The 19,367-nt window shown below is 49.3% G+C and overlaps 1 protein-coding gene across 5 annotated transcripts in view; it reads left to right on the top strand.

The window, feature by feature from the left end:
- GATAD2A (GATA zinc finger domain containing 2A) overlaps positions 1-19,367 on the top strand; it is a 94,296-nt gene that overhangs the window by 53,962 nt on the left and 20,967 nt on the right. For 3 of the 5 annotated variants that reach the window (XM_057708999.1, XM_057708998.1, XM_057708997.1), the window contains one exon: positions 5,909-6,172. In XM_057708999.1, the coding sequence (XP_057564982.1) occupies positions 5,910-6,172 (263 nt within the window). In that variant the 5' untranslated portion in view covers position 5,909. Of the gene's footprint in view, positions 1-108; positions 197-5,908; positions 6,173-19,367 lie in introns of those variants that run through there. The other 2 variants (XM_057708995.1, XM_057709000.1) reach the window with 2 other exon arrangements.

The raw sequence follows: 19,367 nt of genomic DNA, 5'->3' as shown, positions 1-19,367 counted from the left end.
CTGCAGACGGAGATGAATGGGAAAAATCTTCTGCCGTGGAAGAGTTTGACGTTGAGCTGAAGCCGCCGAGCTGTGTGGGGTTGTTGCCGTGGGACAGCGTGGGCCGTGGGCCCTCTTAGAGTGAGCCCACGCTGATGCTGTGGCCTGATGTCCACTTGGGACGGCTACCGACCAAGGCAGAAGATGGGCTGTGCGGGTGAGCTGAGGGGTTTGGGTTTACTGCTTAGAGCTCGAGCTCAGGAGTTGCTGTAGCAAGTGTTACAGAAGGTGGACTTTTAAGCTGCCAACAACACATGGGAAAGTGGCAACGGCATCCCCTTTGAGTCCAGTGAAGGTCACAGTTCATCTTGGGTTCTTTGTTCTGCCTGTTGGAGGAGCTGGCCGTGGGTCCTCCCGCCGCACAGGGCCTTCTCCCCTCACCCTCACCCCACACCACTTGTTCTTTCAGTTCTCAGCCTCTGTAGGTGGGAGTGTTATTTTATCTAACTCTCCTTTTAATCTTTGTTTTCTTTGAATACAAAGAAACTGATAGTCACTGTTAAGAGAAATAATTTAATACAGAAATGCTTAATACAGACAGTGAAAGTTTCAGAGATGAGTGTTGTGGAGTTTAGTCCAATTTCTTTCAGTTTCGATTTTAGTGAGCTTTCTTTCAGTATTTTTTCCTGCAAGTTGTAAGCATTTTAGAACTGTGAATGGTATATCATTCTGCAACTTGGTTTTCTCATTCAAATTTTTACTAATGTCACTCTGTCTCTTCACATAGCGCATCTATGAGGTATGGATGGGGAAACTGAGGCTCAGAGAGTGACAAACTCCCTTAGCCAGTTGCTCTCTGAGGTCCATCCTCTGTTCTCTGCTGTATCTGGTGGTGGGGGCAGGCTGTTGGGATCAACTTTCTATTTCCCAAGTTAAACTGCATCCCTTATACTCGGCCTTAACGAGGTTTGACATTATTTAAAATTTGAGAGCTGGTGTTTTTGGTGTGAGTTCCTTCCAGAACACAGCTGCTCTCTCCCTGCCACCGTCAGTCAAGGATATGCATCAGGAAGTAGCTCAGGCCGAAAGCAGAGTGAGGTTTCTGGTCTGGAAGGGAGGGCGTGTACCTGTCAGCCAGGGGCTGTGGAGAGTGTGGAGCTTGGCCACTGGCTAGAGAGGCTGGCGCCTGGAACCTCTCGTCACTCAGCTCTGCGTTGGTTGCTGCACAGGCCCAGGCCCTTCTTTCCATGCAGCCCTGAGGACAGTGGCTTTCCCGTGAACGGGCCTCCACCTGTTAGCAGACACTTCTCAGCCTCTCTGCGTGCCAGACTATCTGCTCCTTCCCCATCTCAGAAAGTCAAGTCCATCTTTTCCCAGTTGCTCAGGCAGAAAAAAAACAAAACAAAAAACAAAGCAACCCTCTCTCACCTCATGTCCAGCTGTTGATATGCTGTGTAGTCTGAATCCTCTAAAGTACACGCAGCGTTTGGTCATGTCTCCCCACTGCTCTGTCCCCTTTCCATCCTGAGCCACGAGATATAGAACCCCCCCGACTGTTGCGCCTGCCCCAGTCTGTCCCCAGATCAGCCACATGATCCTTTAGAACAAATTGGATCCCACTCCCCCTGCAACACAACCCCTACCCTCTGTGCTCCAGCTGAGGTCAGTCTACACCCAGTATCCTCCTTCTGCCACCTCCTTGAGCTCATTCTGGAAAAAGCACCCGATGTCATATACATTTCAGAGCATCACTTATGTCACTTCTCCCAAACACATGTTCCTAAGCCTCACTTTCCCCATGCCTGAACAGGAGCATTATTAGTGGTGTTCCTGCTGTTTTGTTAGTAACCGTGTGGTGTATATAAATAGCATTTCCTATTACAGAGGATTAATGATAACCTCAGGGTTATGGCTCTAGAACTTACGCCTGTCTAACTGCACCCCCCCCCCCCCATGTGGGGTCAGCGTTGGTCTCCTCAGTCCTGTTTAAAAATATTGGTTCCTGCCACCGCACAATTCACCCTTTTGGAGTTGTTTTAGAGATTTTCCACCTGAGGTCTTCAGACCATTTGGAAGGTGACATTTTACTAAAAGAAAGCATCTTTTGGTAGAAGCAATTGAAATTCTCGTCCGACCCAAACAAAGCCCCGGGTCAGCATTGTGCTTGGGACTTGGTAGCTCCTCATCCTGGGATTGGTCTGTGCTGTGTGCTCGCGAACCTCCGGTGTGGCTGGAACCTGTCCTTCTTCGGCCTGAGGAAGGCTTGTGCTGCCTCCTGGCCATCCAGCCAGGTTGTGTTTGCGCAGCCTGTGCCTCAGGCAGCCTTGCAGCCCTGGTGGCCGCATCTTTACGGTGGGCCTGCTGCTGGCCGGATCTGCCCCTGCAGGCAGCAGCCGGCACGGGACCCTGCCTCGAGTAGAGGCGCTGCTCTCTGTGGGCCAGCAGCCCTCCTCGGGCCTGTGGCGGAACTCACGCTGTTGCCGCTGCGATTCCTCCCTCACTCGCCAGGAGTTTTGAAGCAGGTCCTAATTTGCCAGGTGGGGTAATCCAACCTCCTCACCTGCTCTTTAGAAAGTATTCTAATGCACCTCCCCACTGCATTTTGCAGAAAGTGTCGGTTGTGCTTCATTCCTAGGTCACACGTCATTCCTTGAGGCTGATTTCTTCCTCACAACTTTTTTTTTTTTGCTGTCCCTGCTTCTGTGCCCGTAGGGTGGTGGCCGCCAGCCCTGATGTGCTAGGTTGGGGCACAGGTCCTTCCTGCTGAGAGGAGGGAGGGGCCGCTCCTTACCAACACCGGCCCTCCCCTGGAGCAGTCGCCTGGCGGAGCAGTCGCCTGGCGGTGTCTGGGATTGGCTGGTGGCAGGCCCCTTGTGGGCACTAAGGCAACCGCCTTCCCAGAGGAGGAGGCTCCACCCAAGGAGGGGTAGGTCACAGCCTGAGGCTCCGTCCCCATCGCTGGCCCCGCCCCCTCCAGCTGTGCTCGTCCTTCGTGTGGTGGGGGAGGGGTGCAGCAGCCGTGCCCCCCCTCCCCCACTCAACAGTCTGCCAGAGGCACAGGGCGTGCCTGGGGTTGGCAGAGTTCCAGCCCCTCAGCTTCCGAGTGAGCTGCCCTGACACTGCACACAGAGTGCACGCAGACGGTCTCCTGGGTCTTCTGCTGGGGACCCTGACCAGAACTGAGGCACCACAAGGGCCCTGTGGCCTAGGGTGGTCTCTGGGGCTGGAGGGAGCAGCCCTATGGGTGTGAGGCTCTACTCTGGCCCCTTGTGACCGCTTGTCCTACGCCAGTGACAGACAATAAAGTGAGGTCACTGGGGCACCAGCTTGCTGGTCTGATGACCTGATACACAGCGACCTCCTTGGTCAGCCCTCCTCCCCCCATCCATGTAGGCATTTGGGAAGAAGGAAGAACTTCCTGCAGGGTCTGGGGTTCAGATGAGGTTCATGGATTGGAGCTTGGGGCTCACAAGGCTGGAGGCTGTGCTGGGGGTGGGGGCTCTGTGGGCTGGGCTGGAGCAGAAGTGGAGTGGGGAGGCACTGGGGGGGTTCTGAGTACAAGATTGGGGGATGCATTCTCACTGTTCACCTTGGACCCCCCTTCCTCCCCCAGGGTACCAGGCCAGGCTGGGAGCTTCTCCCTTAGGGACAGAATTTCCTCTGACTCCAGTGGGGGCCCTCCTTGCCTGAGGTCCTGGATTCCCCTCATCTTTTACCCCCAGTAGGTTCCCCTCTGGTCCTGGGAGCACAGGTACTTGCCATTCAACATGGCTGCTGAAATCACTCCTCTCATCCAGTTCCCCAAGCATTGGAGCAGCTCCCGTTGTTTAGGTGGTGCCCAGAAGGAAAGTGACCCATCCCTCCCACAATGAGGGAGAAGAGGGGAGGCTGACCAACATTCAGGGCAGTGACTTGTCTGCAGCTCATGGGGAGATAGGACAGACAGACTCAGTGAGCAGGCTGACAGCATTTGTGATGAAAGCATGCTGGAGAGGGACAGAAACTAAAACTTTAGGCTAAGAGGGACATAGGAGCATCCCTCACTTCCCTCTGGGACAGTGAGGAGATGACCTCTACACAGGGAGGTGGAAGCGGGGTTGGGGAGATCTGGGTGAGAGCAGAGGGATGGGATATGGCTGAGGGCTGAGGTGTTACGGGGTGGGCAGCAGTGCCGGCTGGGATGCCAGGAGGGCTTGGGGGCACATGGAGGCCAAGTTGATAGCCTGTGCCTCTGAGCTTCAGAGTTCTGAAGCCCTGCCTGGAATGGGAAGCACCCAGGGGGGTGACATGGCCACAGGCGAACATGCTTGATTCAGCCTGATTGGACTGCCCGTGGGAGCAGATGTCTTGAGTGCCCAGGCTGGGCCACGCTGGCCTAACACGTGTCAGACGGACGCTCTGCCTCCTGTGCCAGGAGCATAAAGCAGCTGTCACTTTCCTTCCTTTCAGTTTGAGTCCGAGGCAGGGCCCTGCATGGTTGCTCACTTGTGATATCAGCTCCTTTAAGGAGGTTGCAAATGAGTCAGCTCAGGAGGGTGTCCCATGTACAGTGATATGGCCCCTTTGTTGCCCTGTGCTCCGCCTCACCCACCCCCCCCCCCCCCCCCGCAAGTGTTCAGAAGGTGGGCTGCTCTGGGACTGGTTCTGCCTGGCCCTTGCCAGGGTAGGCCTCCCAGGGTGTTTTCTGGGGAGGAAACTGAGGTGTTGGGTGCCCTGCCTGCTTGGACACAGAGCCAGGAGGTCTTCAGTGTAGGCACACTGCAGGTGTGAATTGGGATTCTCTGAGGGGCTCATGCATTGTGCTCCTCCCCAGGGCCCCACGTTGGTAGATGTGGGTATTGACTGTCCGGTGGAGAACTGGTACTTTGGGAGTTCAGGAGCCTGGCAGCTAAATTCCTTTTTTGTCCTGTGATGAGCTCTTGCATGGCTTCTTAGACCCTGACTGTTGAAGTCTGGTTTCCCATGTCCTGCCCCGTTGGGACATCAAGGCTGGGCTCCGAGCAGCCCCTTTAAGAGCAAGTACCCGTGTCCCAGACTCGGTTGTGGAATGTCAGCAGTCTCCCTGCAAACAGACATCACCGCAGTCTTCCCTCCTGTCTCCGTGAGGGTTAACAACACTTCAGCTTGTTGTCTGGAACCGGTTCAGACTGGTTTTCTGGAAAGTGCTTTGTCTCTCAGACTGAATCCTGGGAAGGGTCATGTGGAGCCCAGTGATGTCATGGGATCAAAAACTGACTCAGCTGTTTTTTTCTTCTTTTCTTTCTTTTTTCAATCAAGATAATGTGTATGTTGCAGGTACAGGGTGCCGGCATAGTGATGGGCCAGGCCTCACCCCACTCAAAGTTCACCTCAACCTCATTGGCAGTCAAAGGGTTAAATGTGATTTCCCCACCCCCACCCCCCCACTCCTCACCCCCCTGAGGTGAGCAGGGAGTGAGGAGGCTGTCCCTCACTGAAGGGGGAGAAGAACGGGCAGCCCTCATCAGCACAGTGCAGGGCTGGACCTTCTTGGATTCCAGATGCCTCCAATCCAGTGTAGGTGCTCAGGATCCCATAGGCAGGGAATTCAGATCTAGAACAGTTTCCTCTATCTGCTTTTGAGTCTGGAGTGCTGGGATTTCCTCCTTCTTTCTGATAAGCAGTCACTTTCCATTGTTCCTGTCCAGGTCCTTGCAGGTTTCTGGCCCCGGATGGGGAGATGCATAGCTTGGCTTCCCAGATGCGCTGTTGCTTCTGCCCTGTCCTTCCCCAAGGCAGTGAAGAAATGTCCTGGGCACACTTTGTGGGCCCTTCATTTGTTGTACCTACTTCTGCCATTGTCACATGGTGAGGAAAACACTGAGCTGACATTGTGAAAAGTTGCAAAGAAGATTGCAACTTTGTTGTGCCAAGTTTAAATGTCATGTTTTTTCCTCCCCCTAAAATTCAGAATGACTGAAGAAGCATGCCGAACACGGAGTCAGAAACGAGCACTTGAACGGGACCCAGCAGAGGATGATGTGGAGAGCAAGAAAATAAAAATGGAGAGAGGAGTGTTGGCTTCAGATTTAAATGCTGATGGAGACATGAGAGTGACGCCTGAGCCGGGAGCAGGCCCAGCCCAAGGCTTGCTGAGAGGTGCAGAGACAGTGGCCATGGGCAGAGGCGACGGGCAGGTGGGCGACGGGCCCGTGGACATGCGAACCACACACAGGTGAGCAGGAGGGGCTGGAACCAGGGACAGGCCTGGGTGTGAGGAGGTGGGGGTGAAGCTGCCTGACAGGCCTGCAGGAAGCAGCTTTTGGTGGCTTATCATGGAGATGGCTGTGGGCTCCAGCCCTGGCACCTCCCCCACCATCCTGGCCAAGCGACCTCCCTCTTAGGGCCCAGACATCTGTAGCATGGGGTGTGGGTCTCACAGGATGGGGGAATGGTAGCCTCTGTTGGCTTTTCTGCTTGGCAGCAGGTCTTCACTAAACTTGTACCTGCTGTGCAACTCTGTGCTTCTGATTTATAAGAAAACTTTTCATTTGGTCTAGCCTCCCTCCTTTTCAGATCTGGGGCATGGGAGGCCAGGGATGATGCTACACTCTGCCTGGGTCACTTGGCTAGGGGCAGAGTAGGGAGCCCAGCCCTCTCACATGCGCCATGACTGCTTCCAGGAGGTGCACCAGGGAGGGAGGGCCCCTCTGTTCGGGGCTTCTGTGATGTGCTCTGTTGGTTCCTTCTTAATCGATACTGATTGCTTCAAGATTAACTTTCTTAATCCTTAGCTTTTAAGGAAAAAGCTTGAAAGGAATAAGACTCAATGTGCCATCCCATTTCTTCACTAAGAAACCCTCTTTCTACCTATAAAGAGAATTGCAGGCCTAGCTCCTGCTGCTGCTGTCACCCCTCCCTTCAGAGCTCTGGTGAGAGCCATTCTTTACAGAGTCTTCTCACCCTGATGTTCCTTGAGCCAGCAGCCGGTGGGCATGTGGGTGTGGCCATGGCTTCCTGAGAAGCCCCACAGCCCCTCTGTGGTTCATCCCTTGGCTCCCTCACTGCCTCCTCTGCAGACTTCCTTCCGTGTCTGTCTGCCCCGGGGTGGGGTGAGGGGAATTAGGTACAGGTCTGGAGAACCTGGGTGCCCTTTGCCTTCTTGTGTTGACTGACCCCACAGAGGGACCCCAACCTGCAGTCTTTGTGTTAAATTCATTTGGGGCCCAGACTGTTGGCCTCCTGAGGACTTCAGAGATTGTCTGACTTGGTATTTCCCGGCTTTAAAAATTCTTACTGCCTCGAAATAAATGGGAAAATCTAACCCCCTCTTACTGGGGAAGGATATTAGTCTGAGGTGTGTGCTTTGTGTTCTTGCTACCCAGAAAGGCCTTTTCTGTCTGGCTCTGCTTTCTGCAGTCCCTAAACCAGTTTCTAAAACCAGAGGCCTCTTTTTTAAAGTTCTAGAAATAAAATTTTAAGTTTGAGTCTGCTTTCCCTTCCCTTTCCCTTCAGCATTCTCACAGGTGAGTGACTAAAGGGAGGAGCCCACATTCTGGAGATTTGCTGCATCTCTCTTGTGTTCCCAGGTTCTGGGAAGATTTTTCCTGTAATCGCCATGCTCTCCTGTAGGGCAGGCCAGTGAATTGTGAGCGAGAGGTTAAGTATTGAAGGAGCATAAAAGAACGTACGAGAGTGAGAGACAGAGACTAACCCAGGCACGCAGAGCATGGGTCCTCCTTTGGAACTAGAGACACCCCAGGGCACTCATGAAACAGTGTGAGATTGTGGAAGGAGCCCAGCTTCGGCAGAATGGAGGTCAGATCTTACTCCCTGACTGACCTTGGGCAGATGATCTTGGCATGTGCTTCTTCATTTGTAAAATGGGTGCTAATCTCTACTCTGCATCTCTGGGTGACAGATGTATACCCAGAATTGACCCTGGTCCATGGCCTGTGAGGGAAAAAGGTGTTGGTAACAACTACCCTTTAGTCTTAAGCGTCACTTAAAATAAGATAGAGCTAGTGTCTCCTTGAGTGCCCACGTAGAAAGTTCTTTCTAGTTTGTTGAAGTACAGTTGTGAATTTTGACAAAATAATAGGATCAAGTCCAGCTCAGAGCCAGTTCTAAAATAATCTTTTTTGGAGTGAGTGACCATGGTTTGTGTTATAAGCAGGCAGTCTTTGGATCCTCTTTGAGAGTGTCTGGCGCATCGCTTGGGAACCTCCATGTAGAGAATGTCATTTAATTGAGGTATATAATGAAAAGTACACATGTGCCACGTGGTACATTTCACACACAGAGTACATCCTTGTAGCTCAAATCAAGAAATAGAATGTTACTAGCACCCTCATGCCCACTTGTCGTCAGTACCCTCCGAGTAACCACTTTCTTGGCTTTGAACAGCATAAATTAGTTTTTCCTGTTTTTGCACTTTCTTTATTTTTTTATTTTTTGGCTGCATTGGGTCTTCGTTGCTGCACACAGGCTTTCTCTAGTTGCAGGGAGTGGGGGCTACTCTTCGTTGTGGTACGTGGACTTCTCAGTGCTGTGGCTTCTCTTGTTGGGGAGCACAGGCTCTAAGACATGGGCTTCAGTAGTTGCAGTGCGTGGGCTCAGTAGTTGTGGCTCTCGGGCTTAGTTGTTGTACAGCATGTGGTATCTTTCCATTGCAGGGATAAAACCTGCCTTGGCAGGCAGATTCTTAACCGCTGTGCCACCAGGGAAGTCACTGCACTTTGAATAATTAGAATTATATAGTCTGTACCCTTTGCTTGCTTTCATTCAACATGATATTTGTGAAATTTACTTATGTTGTTGAATATAGGTACAGCTGATCTTTTTTCAGTGCTTTATAGTATTTTTTTTTAAAGAGTTTCTATTTGGCTCTTTTTTAAAAACTGCTTCTTTCTTTCATGCTATCCTATTCTTATGACCCAGTTTTGGCATATTGAAGACTACAGGGGAGTTTCTGGTGGCTTCTAGCAGAGAGAATTTCCTTTTTCTTTAAGGAAGTTGCTGGCGAATTTAAATCAGCAAGATACAACTTTTTTTTAAACCACACTGGGGAGATTTAGAGCATGCAGAGATCGATAAAAAGGTATGATCAATTCTCTCCTCAGCAGTTACCCTCTTCATCTCTCTTTGGCATTTTTCTAACTTAGTCTGCCAATGTGTGTGTGTTTTATTTTCAAAATAAATCAAGGCTGGAGGGCAACGTCCAGCAGTGACTGAGGAGAGATTGTCAAATCCTTTCCCCCCAAAAAGCAATTGTAAAGCAGGACAGAAGTGACCCCCCAAAATGAACCATTTCAGCACTCTGGAAATTGACCAGAAGCATACAACAATCTGAGAAGTGCTTGTGCATAAGAATCTGCTGAACTTTGGGTAAAAGTGGTGAGAATCTGTGGCATTTGACCTGGGGCTCCTCTCATGCTCTCTCCCCAGCTCTCTTGGTAGGGAGGTTCTGCCTAGCCACTGCAGGCTGTAAGGGCCAACAGCTTCTCTGCAGGGGTAAGAAGGGGCTCACTCAATTTCGAGTGGGGGACAGCAGCCCTGCCCATGGCCTTGTTGGTTGAAGGGACAGTTTTGGAGATGGGCAAGTGAGGAGGGACAATGACTCTGTTAGCTCAAGGTTGCAGGCGTGTTTGGGACAAGACAGAAAAACTGTTTGAAGAAAGAATGGCCAAAAATGTATTTGAGGAGAAGCTTATCCGAGAAGCTCAACAGACCTCAAATAGCATAAATACAAAGAGATCTATACCTAGACACATCGTAGTCAGACTGTTACAAGCCAGAGAAAAAGGGAAAATGTTGAAAGTAGCAAGAGAAAAACAACTAATCATGTATAGGGGAAGCATTAATATAATTAACAGCTGACTTCTCACCTGAGACATTCAAATGGAAACCAAAAGGGAACTGAATGGCATTCAAAGTGCTCAAAAGAAAAAAACTGTCAACCCAGAATTCTTGATGCATCAAAACTGTCCTTCAGAAATGAAAGGAAAAAGACATTTTCAGATAAACAAAGACTGAGAGGATTTGCTGCTGGCAGACCTCCTGGTTCTTTAAGCTGAAAGGAAGTGACATGTTGGTAACTTACGTTCAAAGGAAGAAGTAAAGAGCACTGGAAGAATGGTAAATATGTGGGCTAATAGAAAAGACATTTTTTTTCCCTCTCATTTCTTCTTAGTTAAAAGACATAACATCATATAAAGCGTTAACCATGTAACACTGGACAGAATTAACTAAAACAACCATACCCCTTTGGCCATTGACCAAAGGCATAGAGCAGTCTGTTGTATTTATAACATGTGGATATATGATATACAAAACAGGAGGAATGAAATGGAGCTGTATTAAAGTTTCTACATTTTATCGGGATCCAGGTTAGTGTTAATCTGAAGCAGATTGTGATGTTAATAAAATGCTTATTGTAATCCCTAGAGCAACTATTAAGAAAATAACTTTAAAATATAGTTTAAAAAATCAACAGAAGAATTGTGGTACATTAAATATTTAACACAAAAGAAAGCAGTCAATGATGAACAGAAGAACAAAAAAGAAGGAAGACGTAGAAAACAAATAGCAAAATGATAAATGTAAATCCAACCGAATCAATAATTGCATTAAACGTGAGTAGTCTAAACACCTCCGTCAAAAGGCAGAGATTGTCAGACCAGATTAAAAAGGCAAGATCCAGCTTAATTATATATCGTCTGTAAGAGACACCCCTTAGATCCTTAGGTAAAAGGATGAGGAAAGATATACTGTAAGTAACCACGAGAAAACTAGAATGACTGTATTAATATCAGATAAAATCAACTTTAAGACGAAAAATACTCCTAGCGCCAAAGAGGGACATTTTTAATGGTACAACAGGAAGATGCAACAGTCACAAATGTTTATGTCCCTAACAATAGAATTCCAAAATATCTGAGGCATAAACTGATGGGATTACTGATAGAAATAGTCAATTCATAAATTATAGTTAGAGATTTCAATACTTCTCTCTCAATAATTGGTAGAGCAACTAAACAGAAAATCAGCAAGATTCTAGAAGATTTAAATAGCACTGTTGATGTGTTTGGCTAAAGGGCATCTATAGAATACTGCAGAATACATCTCATGTGTATGTGGAGTATTCTCCAGAGTGGACCACATGCTCGGCCATAAAACAAGTCTCAAGGGTGGCTGATCCCTGGTCGGGGAATTAAGATCTCACATGCTGCACAGCGCGGCCAAATAAATAAATAAATAAATAAAAACTCTTTTAAAAACAAATGAAAAAAGGACAATAACAAGTGTTGCTGAGGATGTGGAGAGACTGGAACCCTGATACATTGCTGATTAAAGTGTAGAATGGCATAAACAGTTTGGCAGTTTCTTAGGAAGTTAGACATAGACTGACCAAACGACCCAGCAATCTATGCAGGGAATGTACACGAGAAAAATGAAAGTGTGTCCACACAAAGACAGGTACATGGGTGTCCATAGCAGCGTGGTTCATAATAGGCAGAAAGGTGGAAGCCATCCAGATGGTCACGGATCAACAAAATGTGCTGTATCCATGCAGTGGGTTACTAATCAGCAACTTAAAAAAAGCGAATTACCAGTTTGCGCTGCAACATGGAGGAAGCTCAGACTCACCATGCCACGGAGGAGACACCGGACCCGGAGACACGTATTGTATAATTTCATCCACAGGGAGTGTCCAAAAAAGCAAACTTACGGAGACAGACGACAGTCAGTGGTCTGAGGCAGAGGTGGGGGTAGAGTTCACAGGCGCAAGGGAACATTTTGGGGTGATGGCAGTGTTCTAAAATTGTATCGTAGGGATGGTTGCACAACTCTAAATTTACTAAAAAATTGTTGAATTTACTCTTACAATGGATGAATTTTGTGGTATGTAAATTATACCTCAATATGGATGTTAAAAAAAATAAATGAGGTTAAAATAGTTTGGTTTCCGTTCTGGCATCCATAAATGTGCTCATGGAAAAACAAAAACCCACAGAGGTTGAAGTTGAGCCTGTTGGTCTTGTGAGACCAATCCAAAGGTCATGAGCATGTGTTGCCCTTCCCCCCACCCCAAGTTGGGTCTGTTGGTTGAGGCTGGAGCTGGGACAGGCAGAGGAGGCTGTTTTGGGTTCTCTGTTGTTTCTGAGATAAATAGATTCCACTCCTGCACTTTCCTATAGAGGAGACTATCTGTCACAAATTGTTGATCTTCAGAAATAATCTGGGCCACACACAGGTGGAAAACAGCTTTGTTTTTCCCCTCTTGGGCGGAGGAACATTTAACTCAGTAAAACACGAGCTTCTTCTCCAGGGGTTCTGCACCTGAAAGGTTAGGACCGGGTCCCTTGGTTTTCCTGGGCCTGTGTGGGGTGGGAACTTCATGAATAGCCACCCCCATGCTTCACTGAAAACGTGCTTGTGTGTGCCTTTTTCTGAGGCGCCAGCTCTCTCTGGATTGTCTGTGGCAGGTACCATGCTGGTCCCGGGGGGCAGAAATGATAGGATCTGACTTAGCTGTTTTTTTAGGGTACTGTATCATGAAAGAACATGTAGGGGTGTTGGGGAGCCTCAACTTCAGGGGTGTGGCTCACTAGGGGTGGAAGTCATTGGGTGCCTAAGCAGACCATCTCTATTTCCTCATTTTACCTGGGAGGAACCAAGACTGGGGCTCCCAGGGTCGCACTGGCAGGGTGGGGGGCAGACTTGGAGCCCCATTTCTGCTTAACAGCCAGCCACGTGGGTTTTGGGTGGATGTGCGGGGCAGGTGTCATGCTGACTGTGTCTCCCTGGGTTCCATTGGGGTGCATGGTCTTCAGGCAGTTGCCTGTCACCTCTTCCTTCCCCGCTTTGCATCCTGTGTCTCTTTTGCTGTGTGACAGGCTTTACTTAGACCAATGGTCTACCATGGTGTGAGTGGGAAGGACTCTGATGTATGTTCCTATCCCTGCCGAGGGGCCTGTGGCCTGTTGGGGGCTGGCAGGAGCATCCGAGCCATTAGAGCTCTTCTTGGCTTTCGTTTTTCTGGCTTTCCAACTTCTTGCAAGCTTTAACATTTATAAAATGCACCAAAAGTGCATCCTCTGTTTACCAAGCCTGAAAAAAGCAGGACAGCTTTTCTTAAAGCTAGTATCCTTGATGACAGAATCACTGCCCCATCTTTCTTTGGGAACTTTGGTAGTGGAGGGCGACACTCTGTATGGAAGCCAGGATTCTCAATGGCAGGCCATTTGCTGTTAAGACAGGGCTTGGCCACCCACAGTGGTGAGTGTGGTGTGTGGGACACGTCATCCACACTCATGTTAACGCCCGAGTCCTCTTCCAAAGTGAAAATGAATCTGAAAGTAACATGATAGTGTTTCCGCCTGTCGTCTGTATTGTGGGATTGTGTGAATGGCCTTATTTTGTTCTGTGTAGAAATGTAGAGGCACCACAGGAAAAGGTATGTGCATCACTGAACGTTTCCAAGATGACTCCACAGGTTATAGAGTCCTTGTTTGGGTCGACATGCTTTACAGGCGGCTTTTGGGTGAGGAAGGATACAGTAAACACCAGGGTTGCATTGCCTTGCTGGGAGGTACTGCTCGTGCCTGCCGTGTATGCCTCTCCTGCGTACGCCTCTCCCGCTGCGGTTTTCACGCATGTATCCACCTGTGTAGTCAGGATGCAGAACCATATCACCCCAGAAAGTTCCCGGGAGCCATCCATACATTTCCTGCCCTACCCTCCCTGGCTGGGTGTATTTTCCCACTCTTGACCAACTTTCCTCTTCTCAAACTTCCTAGAAATGACATTACAGAGTATGTGCTTGGTGGGGTCTGGCTTCTCTACTCCACGTGATTGGGACTCATCCCTGGTGTGTGTATCAGCATTTTGCTAAGTGACTCCTGCGTGGATATACATAGTCATCTGCTCAGCTGTCCACAGATACCCGGCAGCCTCCAGTTTGGGGTGCTGTGAGCGTTCCTGTAAAAGTCTTTCGAGAGGACATCGATCATCATTTCTCTTGCTAAATACCTAGGGGTCAAATTGCTGGAGTCATGGGGTAGATGGATGTTGAGTTGTTTTAAAAGAAACTGCCTTGCCTTTCCTCGAAAATCTGTGTGGTTTTACTCTCACAGGTGTGGAGGTCCGGCTACTTCATCTTCACTTGGTGTTGTCAGTCTTCACAGTTTTAGCCGTGGGGTCTTCAGAGAGGTCTGAGTCCACGTCCTGACCTGCTTGTGTGACCATCACCCCTTTCCCTCCCGTGACAGAGAGTGAGGCCAGCAATGGTTGCCGTGCCAGCTTCCTGCGTGTGGGTGGGGGTCCTCCACAGCCGTGTGCAGACCTGAGCCCCCTCCTACTCTGTTCTCCCCACCGTGCTCCACTGCAGCTGTGCCTGACCCGCCGGCCAGCTGTCTGCTGGAATGTGCGTCCTTGAGTGATTCGAGGGAATGTTACACAGCTGTGGGCGTGATGGCTCTGGAAAGGGTTCTGGTTCTCTTACAGCCTGAGTAGGTGTGATTGTGGCCCTCACCCTGGCTCTCCTGCAGTCACCAGCGATTGATACCCACCCCTCTTCAATGTGTGAGCCCTTTGGAAGTTCCTCAGCCAGGAGGCTGTTCCTTCTGTGTGACCATCACTTCCCTCAGTGGGGTGTGGTGGGGGGGGGGCCCTGGCACTCTGCGGAAGGCTCTCTGGGAGCCCAGCCCCTCCCCAGCACCTGTTGTGGGCTGGCCTTTCTCTTGCTGATTCTCTGTCTGCTGCTGGGCAACTTCCAGGAGAGGCCAAGCAGCCTTGGGGAGCAGCTCCATCAGTTCCAACCAGAAATCCACAGCCTGCTTGCATTTCAGCACATGGGAACTGAACTGAGAGGTACGTTCCTTCAGGAATCGGTTCCTCGTTCTGTATTCCCCTGCCTCGGCTGCCACGTCTCCATACTTCTGTGACTTCTCTCCATTTTCTTCTGATTCTCTGCCTCTCCCCTTCTCTCAGAGCTCCTCAACCCAGTTCTTCTCTGTCCACCTGTCTTTATTCCGGGCCATATCTTATCCCAGGTTTGTAATAATTGTGATTTGAGGGGTTCACCTGTGCTTTGGAAAATTACTAGATTATTTTTGGGTGGCAGAGTGACAGACTCTGGGTGTTCTGTTTCTAACTCCCAGAGTGGCCCGGCTCATGTGGGGCATATTGAGAGCCAGGCTGGTGACAGCTAAGGAGCGCCACAGTTTGCCCCTTCCCACTGCCTTCACGGTGCCCTCCTCTGGCCACGGAGGGGATGGCTTGTCACTGGATCGTGTTGGCCTTCTCGGGGTGTTACTGCATGGCTACCCTGACGGGAACCAGAAAGCCACTGTATGCAGTCACAGGGTAAGTAGCTGTAAGCGCCTGTTTGTTTAGCAGTCAGGAACTCTTCTCTTCACACATGTGTGAGTTAAGCAGATTGGCAGATTAAGCAGATCATTTCCTTATTTTGAAGTTATTCAGTATAATTCTGCAGTTGCATTTTCTGATACCCTCTCATAGCGTGTCACATGCTGACAGGCTGTGCCCTCATTCTACCTATGGGGGTACATGAGGGAGGGTCTCTGACCAGCCCTCTGCCGTGGTGGCTCTGCTTTTATGTGCATTGCTTTTTATCTGGCAGACGGTTTCTCTGACGTGAGGAGAGCAGGTGTGCCAGAACGGTAACCAACCCAGGGGATGGGAATGGCGAGTGTGCTGGCCCGAGGGATCCCATCCTGTCCCTCATGGCCACCTAACCTGGTGAAGAAGTAGGATGAGAGGAGCTCCGTGTGTAGAACAGTTAGAAACAGGTGTGAATACCCAGCACTTTGCACACATACCACGTGTGACCCCAGGTGGGACAAGCAGGAGTTACACCAGGAGAGGAGTATTTTCTCAGCAGAATGTGCCCTGGAGGAAAAGGAGAGCTGGCCTGATTGTAAGAGATTTCTGGTTTTTTTCCTCAAGAAGATAAGCACTTGGATTGTAAATTTGTGAGCCTGAAAGGGGGCGAGGGATAGCAGGTGGTAAAAAAAAAAAAAAAAAGAACGTGGGTTCGATTTCACTCACAACCGTATGTAGCCCAGGACAGTTCACGCCACCCACGGAGCCCACCATCTCCTCTGAAGTGAGGCATAGCCCAGTAAGGTTTGTCACAGCACTGATGGGCAGGAGACTTGGGACTCATGGGTGTCCAGGAATGAGGGAGTGGGGAGCTGAGTTCCCTGTGGCTGATCCAGCTCCGTGGATGGGCTCGCCTGGGGGAGGGTGAGTGCAAAGCAGGAGGGGAATGTCTGATGGGTGGAGAGATGGGAGACATACCAGACGTTACTGCGTGTCCCCTTCCTTGGATCCCAAGCCGTAAGAGTGCTTATTTTTAGAGCTTAAATCTTAAAAATAGTTGTGATGTAATCACATTGAAAAGCTTCGGGTCTTAGGGGGACTGAGACCTGGTGACATGCAGAGTTCCCTAAGGTAGGCCCTTGACAGCTTTCAAAAGCACATGTAACACAGCAGCTCTCTAAAGAGAACAACCAATTCAGGCATGCAGCGTTTCCTTCCTTCAGGAGGACGTGTGGTATTCGTGGGCAGTGTGGGAAAGAGCTGTCCGGGTGGCATGTTCTGGGGAGCTCACGGCCCAGAAATAGGGGTGCTCAGGCATCCAGGTCCCTGGAGCCATTGGGTTTGCCTGAAGTGAGAGCCTGAGAAGACCCACGGTGGTGGGAGCAACGCCACGTTGTTGGGCTGGGAAGCACAGGCCATGGACCACCCTCTGGAGGGGGTAGAGTTGATGCTCTGGAGGTGGGTGGAGCTTGGAAGCTTCCTCGATGCCTGTATGTGAGAGCAGAGGTGGACTTGCTAGAGGAGGGAGCAGATGCCTTTGCCTGGAGGGCTGCGTAACGGGGGAGTGGGCATGAGATGCAGGATAGTTTCCTGGCATGGGGGCCTTGGATGCTCAGCCTGCCTCTACAGGAAGTCTGTGCTTGGCCTGCCTATCTGCAGATGCAGGGTGTCGAAGCTGCCCTGGGCAGTGGCAAGTTCTCTGTGGACTGGGTAACTGTGGGGCTTGTATGGTTGCCGCTTTTTAAGGCCACAAGAACAGGGTTACCAAATTTTGTTGTACTATAATTGAATAGGTTTTATAGGGAAATTACGATGTATGTGTGGGGTGAGTCCTATTAAATTTTTAGTACATCTTCCTTTTCAAAACACAACTTTGGCAGCAAGAAAAAGTCATGTGGGTTGTGGCGTGTCAGGAGGACTCCACTTAGGAACCTCTGCTCAGACTGGCATCTGCGATGGGGACAGGAAACCCTTTGCCAAAAGCACTGACGCGGCCCCTTTTCCATCTCTGGGCCCCAGAGAACCTTTGGTTGTGTGGAATATATGTTGACATTTACTATGTTAGAAAATTTGAAAATATTTTTTTAAAGATGACAATAATAAACCCATTACATGTTAGCATAAAGAACATTTTTTATTAAACCTGTTTTTGCAAATCTCTTTAATAAGTAGACAGCTGGATTCTCATATTTGCTTCTGCATCTAGTCTCTTGTGGTAAGTTGTTTGGGATGAAGCATGTGAAGAAAATCCAGCCTCACAGAGAGAAGCAGTTGGAGCGGGGAGGAGCGTTTGGTTAGTCTTTTTGGATAATTGTGTGTTTCTTCCTTTAATGCAAGACCAAAACACAAAGTGGCCATTCCTAACGGTTAGTTGTACTGTGGACTGTGAAACCTTGATTATCAGTGAAGTCTTTATACTCTGTTACATTAAAATCTATCAGTATCAGTCTCTCTTGCGCTTTGAAATTTTAGGGTTGTTTTAGATTTACAGAAAAATTGCGAAGATCATCCCTGCACACCCCTTCCCAGTCTCCCCCAGTGTTAACAGATTACCGTGGAACGTTTGTCACAAATAGTTACTATTAACCAAAGTCTCTACTGTCTATTCCGATCTCCTATTTTTTACTTTTTTTGTCCCAGGATCCCACATGACATTTTGTCACTATGTCTCTTCAGGCTCCTCTGGGCTGAGACAGTTTCTCAGACTTGGTTGGTTTTGATGACCTTGACAGTTTGGAGTCAGTGTTCTGTAGAGTGGCCCTCAGTTGGAATTTGTCAGGGGTTTTTCTCATGGTTGGACTGGGCTGTGGAGAGGAGGAACACAGAGGGGAAGTGCCGTTCTCATCACATATGTGTCCAGGGCGCGCGCCATCAGTGTGATTTGTCCCACCTTGATCACCTGGGCGTCTGTCAGGTGTCTTCACCGCGCAGTTGCTTTCTTCCTCCCTTTCCGCGTTGTGCCCTTTGGAAGGAGGTCGCTGTATACAGCTCACACCTGAGGGATGGGGAGTCATGCTCCGCCTTGAGGCTGGAACATAGGCACAAATTATTTGGGATTCTTCTGCCTAAATTTGTTTTTTCTCTCCCTGAATGATCTTTTACTCATGTTTGAGTTTGTAATACTGTTGAAGATAAGAAAATATTTACTGAGTTACAGAGATCTTTCAAATGCTGATACATTTCATTTTGCAGTATCGCAAAATCAGATTAGTTAACTATCTGATCTGTTGGGAAGCTGTTGGACTCACAAATTTTCCAAAATGCTACATTTTGCTTGTTGGAAGCTCGGACATTATCATTGGTGACATATTATTGGTTGTTTTCCTTTAAGTGAACAGGCTTTGCTTTGACCATTTTGGGGAAAATGTGTGCCAAACACCCAAGTCTAAATAACCACAGCATGTTTGTCCATCCTTCCTTCAAGCATCGTGAACCCTCAAAGGTGTGATTTTTTTTCCTGCATGGCTGTTGTGCTTTGGTATGCAGCAGGAGTGCTTTATCTTGTCACAGAATGTTAAAAAGGCATACTCAAACACTGAGTTTTAGTAAATAAAATCAATAGCTTGTACTTCATCCAGGACGTTGCCTGCAGCGTGACGACAATGTGAGTCTTGGCACAGTTTGGTGCAGCTGTCCTGACTTGGTGAAAAAGGCAAATGTCATCTCGATGTTACAACAGCCTGGCAGAGCCCCTGAAGGGGTCCTGAGAACCACGCTGGGAGGAGCGCAGGCAGGCTGTCCGTTGTGGGGCACAGGCAAGGATGCTCGGCAGGACTCTGAGCTCGCATCTCAGGCAGGGCAGTGGTTAACGACCTGATGGGGTCAGACAGTGGGAGTAAGTGAAGCCCTCTGCCTGGGACCTTGTCCCCAGAGACCTCAAATTGCAGGCCACATGGCCAGATGAATCACTTCAGAGCTAAATTATAGCAGAAAAGGTGATGGGGGCTTCCCTGAGTGTGCATGTTATGTTATGCGAGGATGAGGGAGAGAGGTGGGGTCATCATCCATTGATTGGATGCACTTTCTGTGCCTTTTACGGTTCACAGCATCCTTTCAAGGTCAGTGATGTCCCATTCTGCAGA

Source organism: Hippopotamus amphibius, chromosome 15 (assembly GCF_030028045.1).
Source record: "Hippopotamus amphibius kiboko isolate mHipAmp2 chromosome 15, mHipAmp2.hap2, whole genome shotgun sequence".
NCBI classification, from domain to species: Eukaryota; Metazoa; Chordata; class Mammalia; order Artiodactyla; family Hippopotamidae; genus Hippopotamus; species Hippopotamus amphibius.
This window is presented reverse-complemented; position numbering and strand designations above follow the sequence as displayed.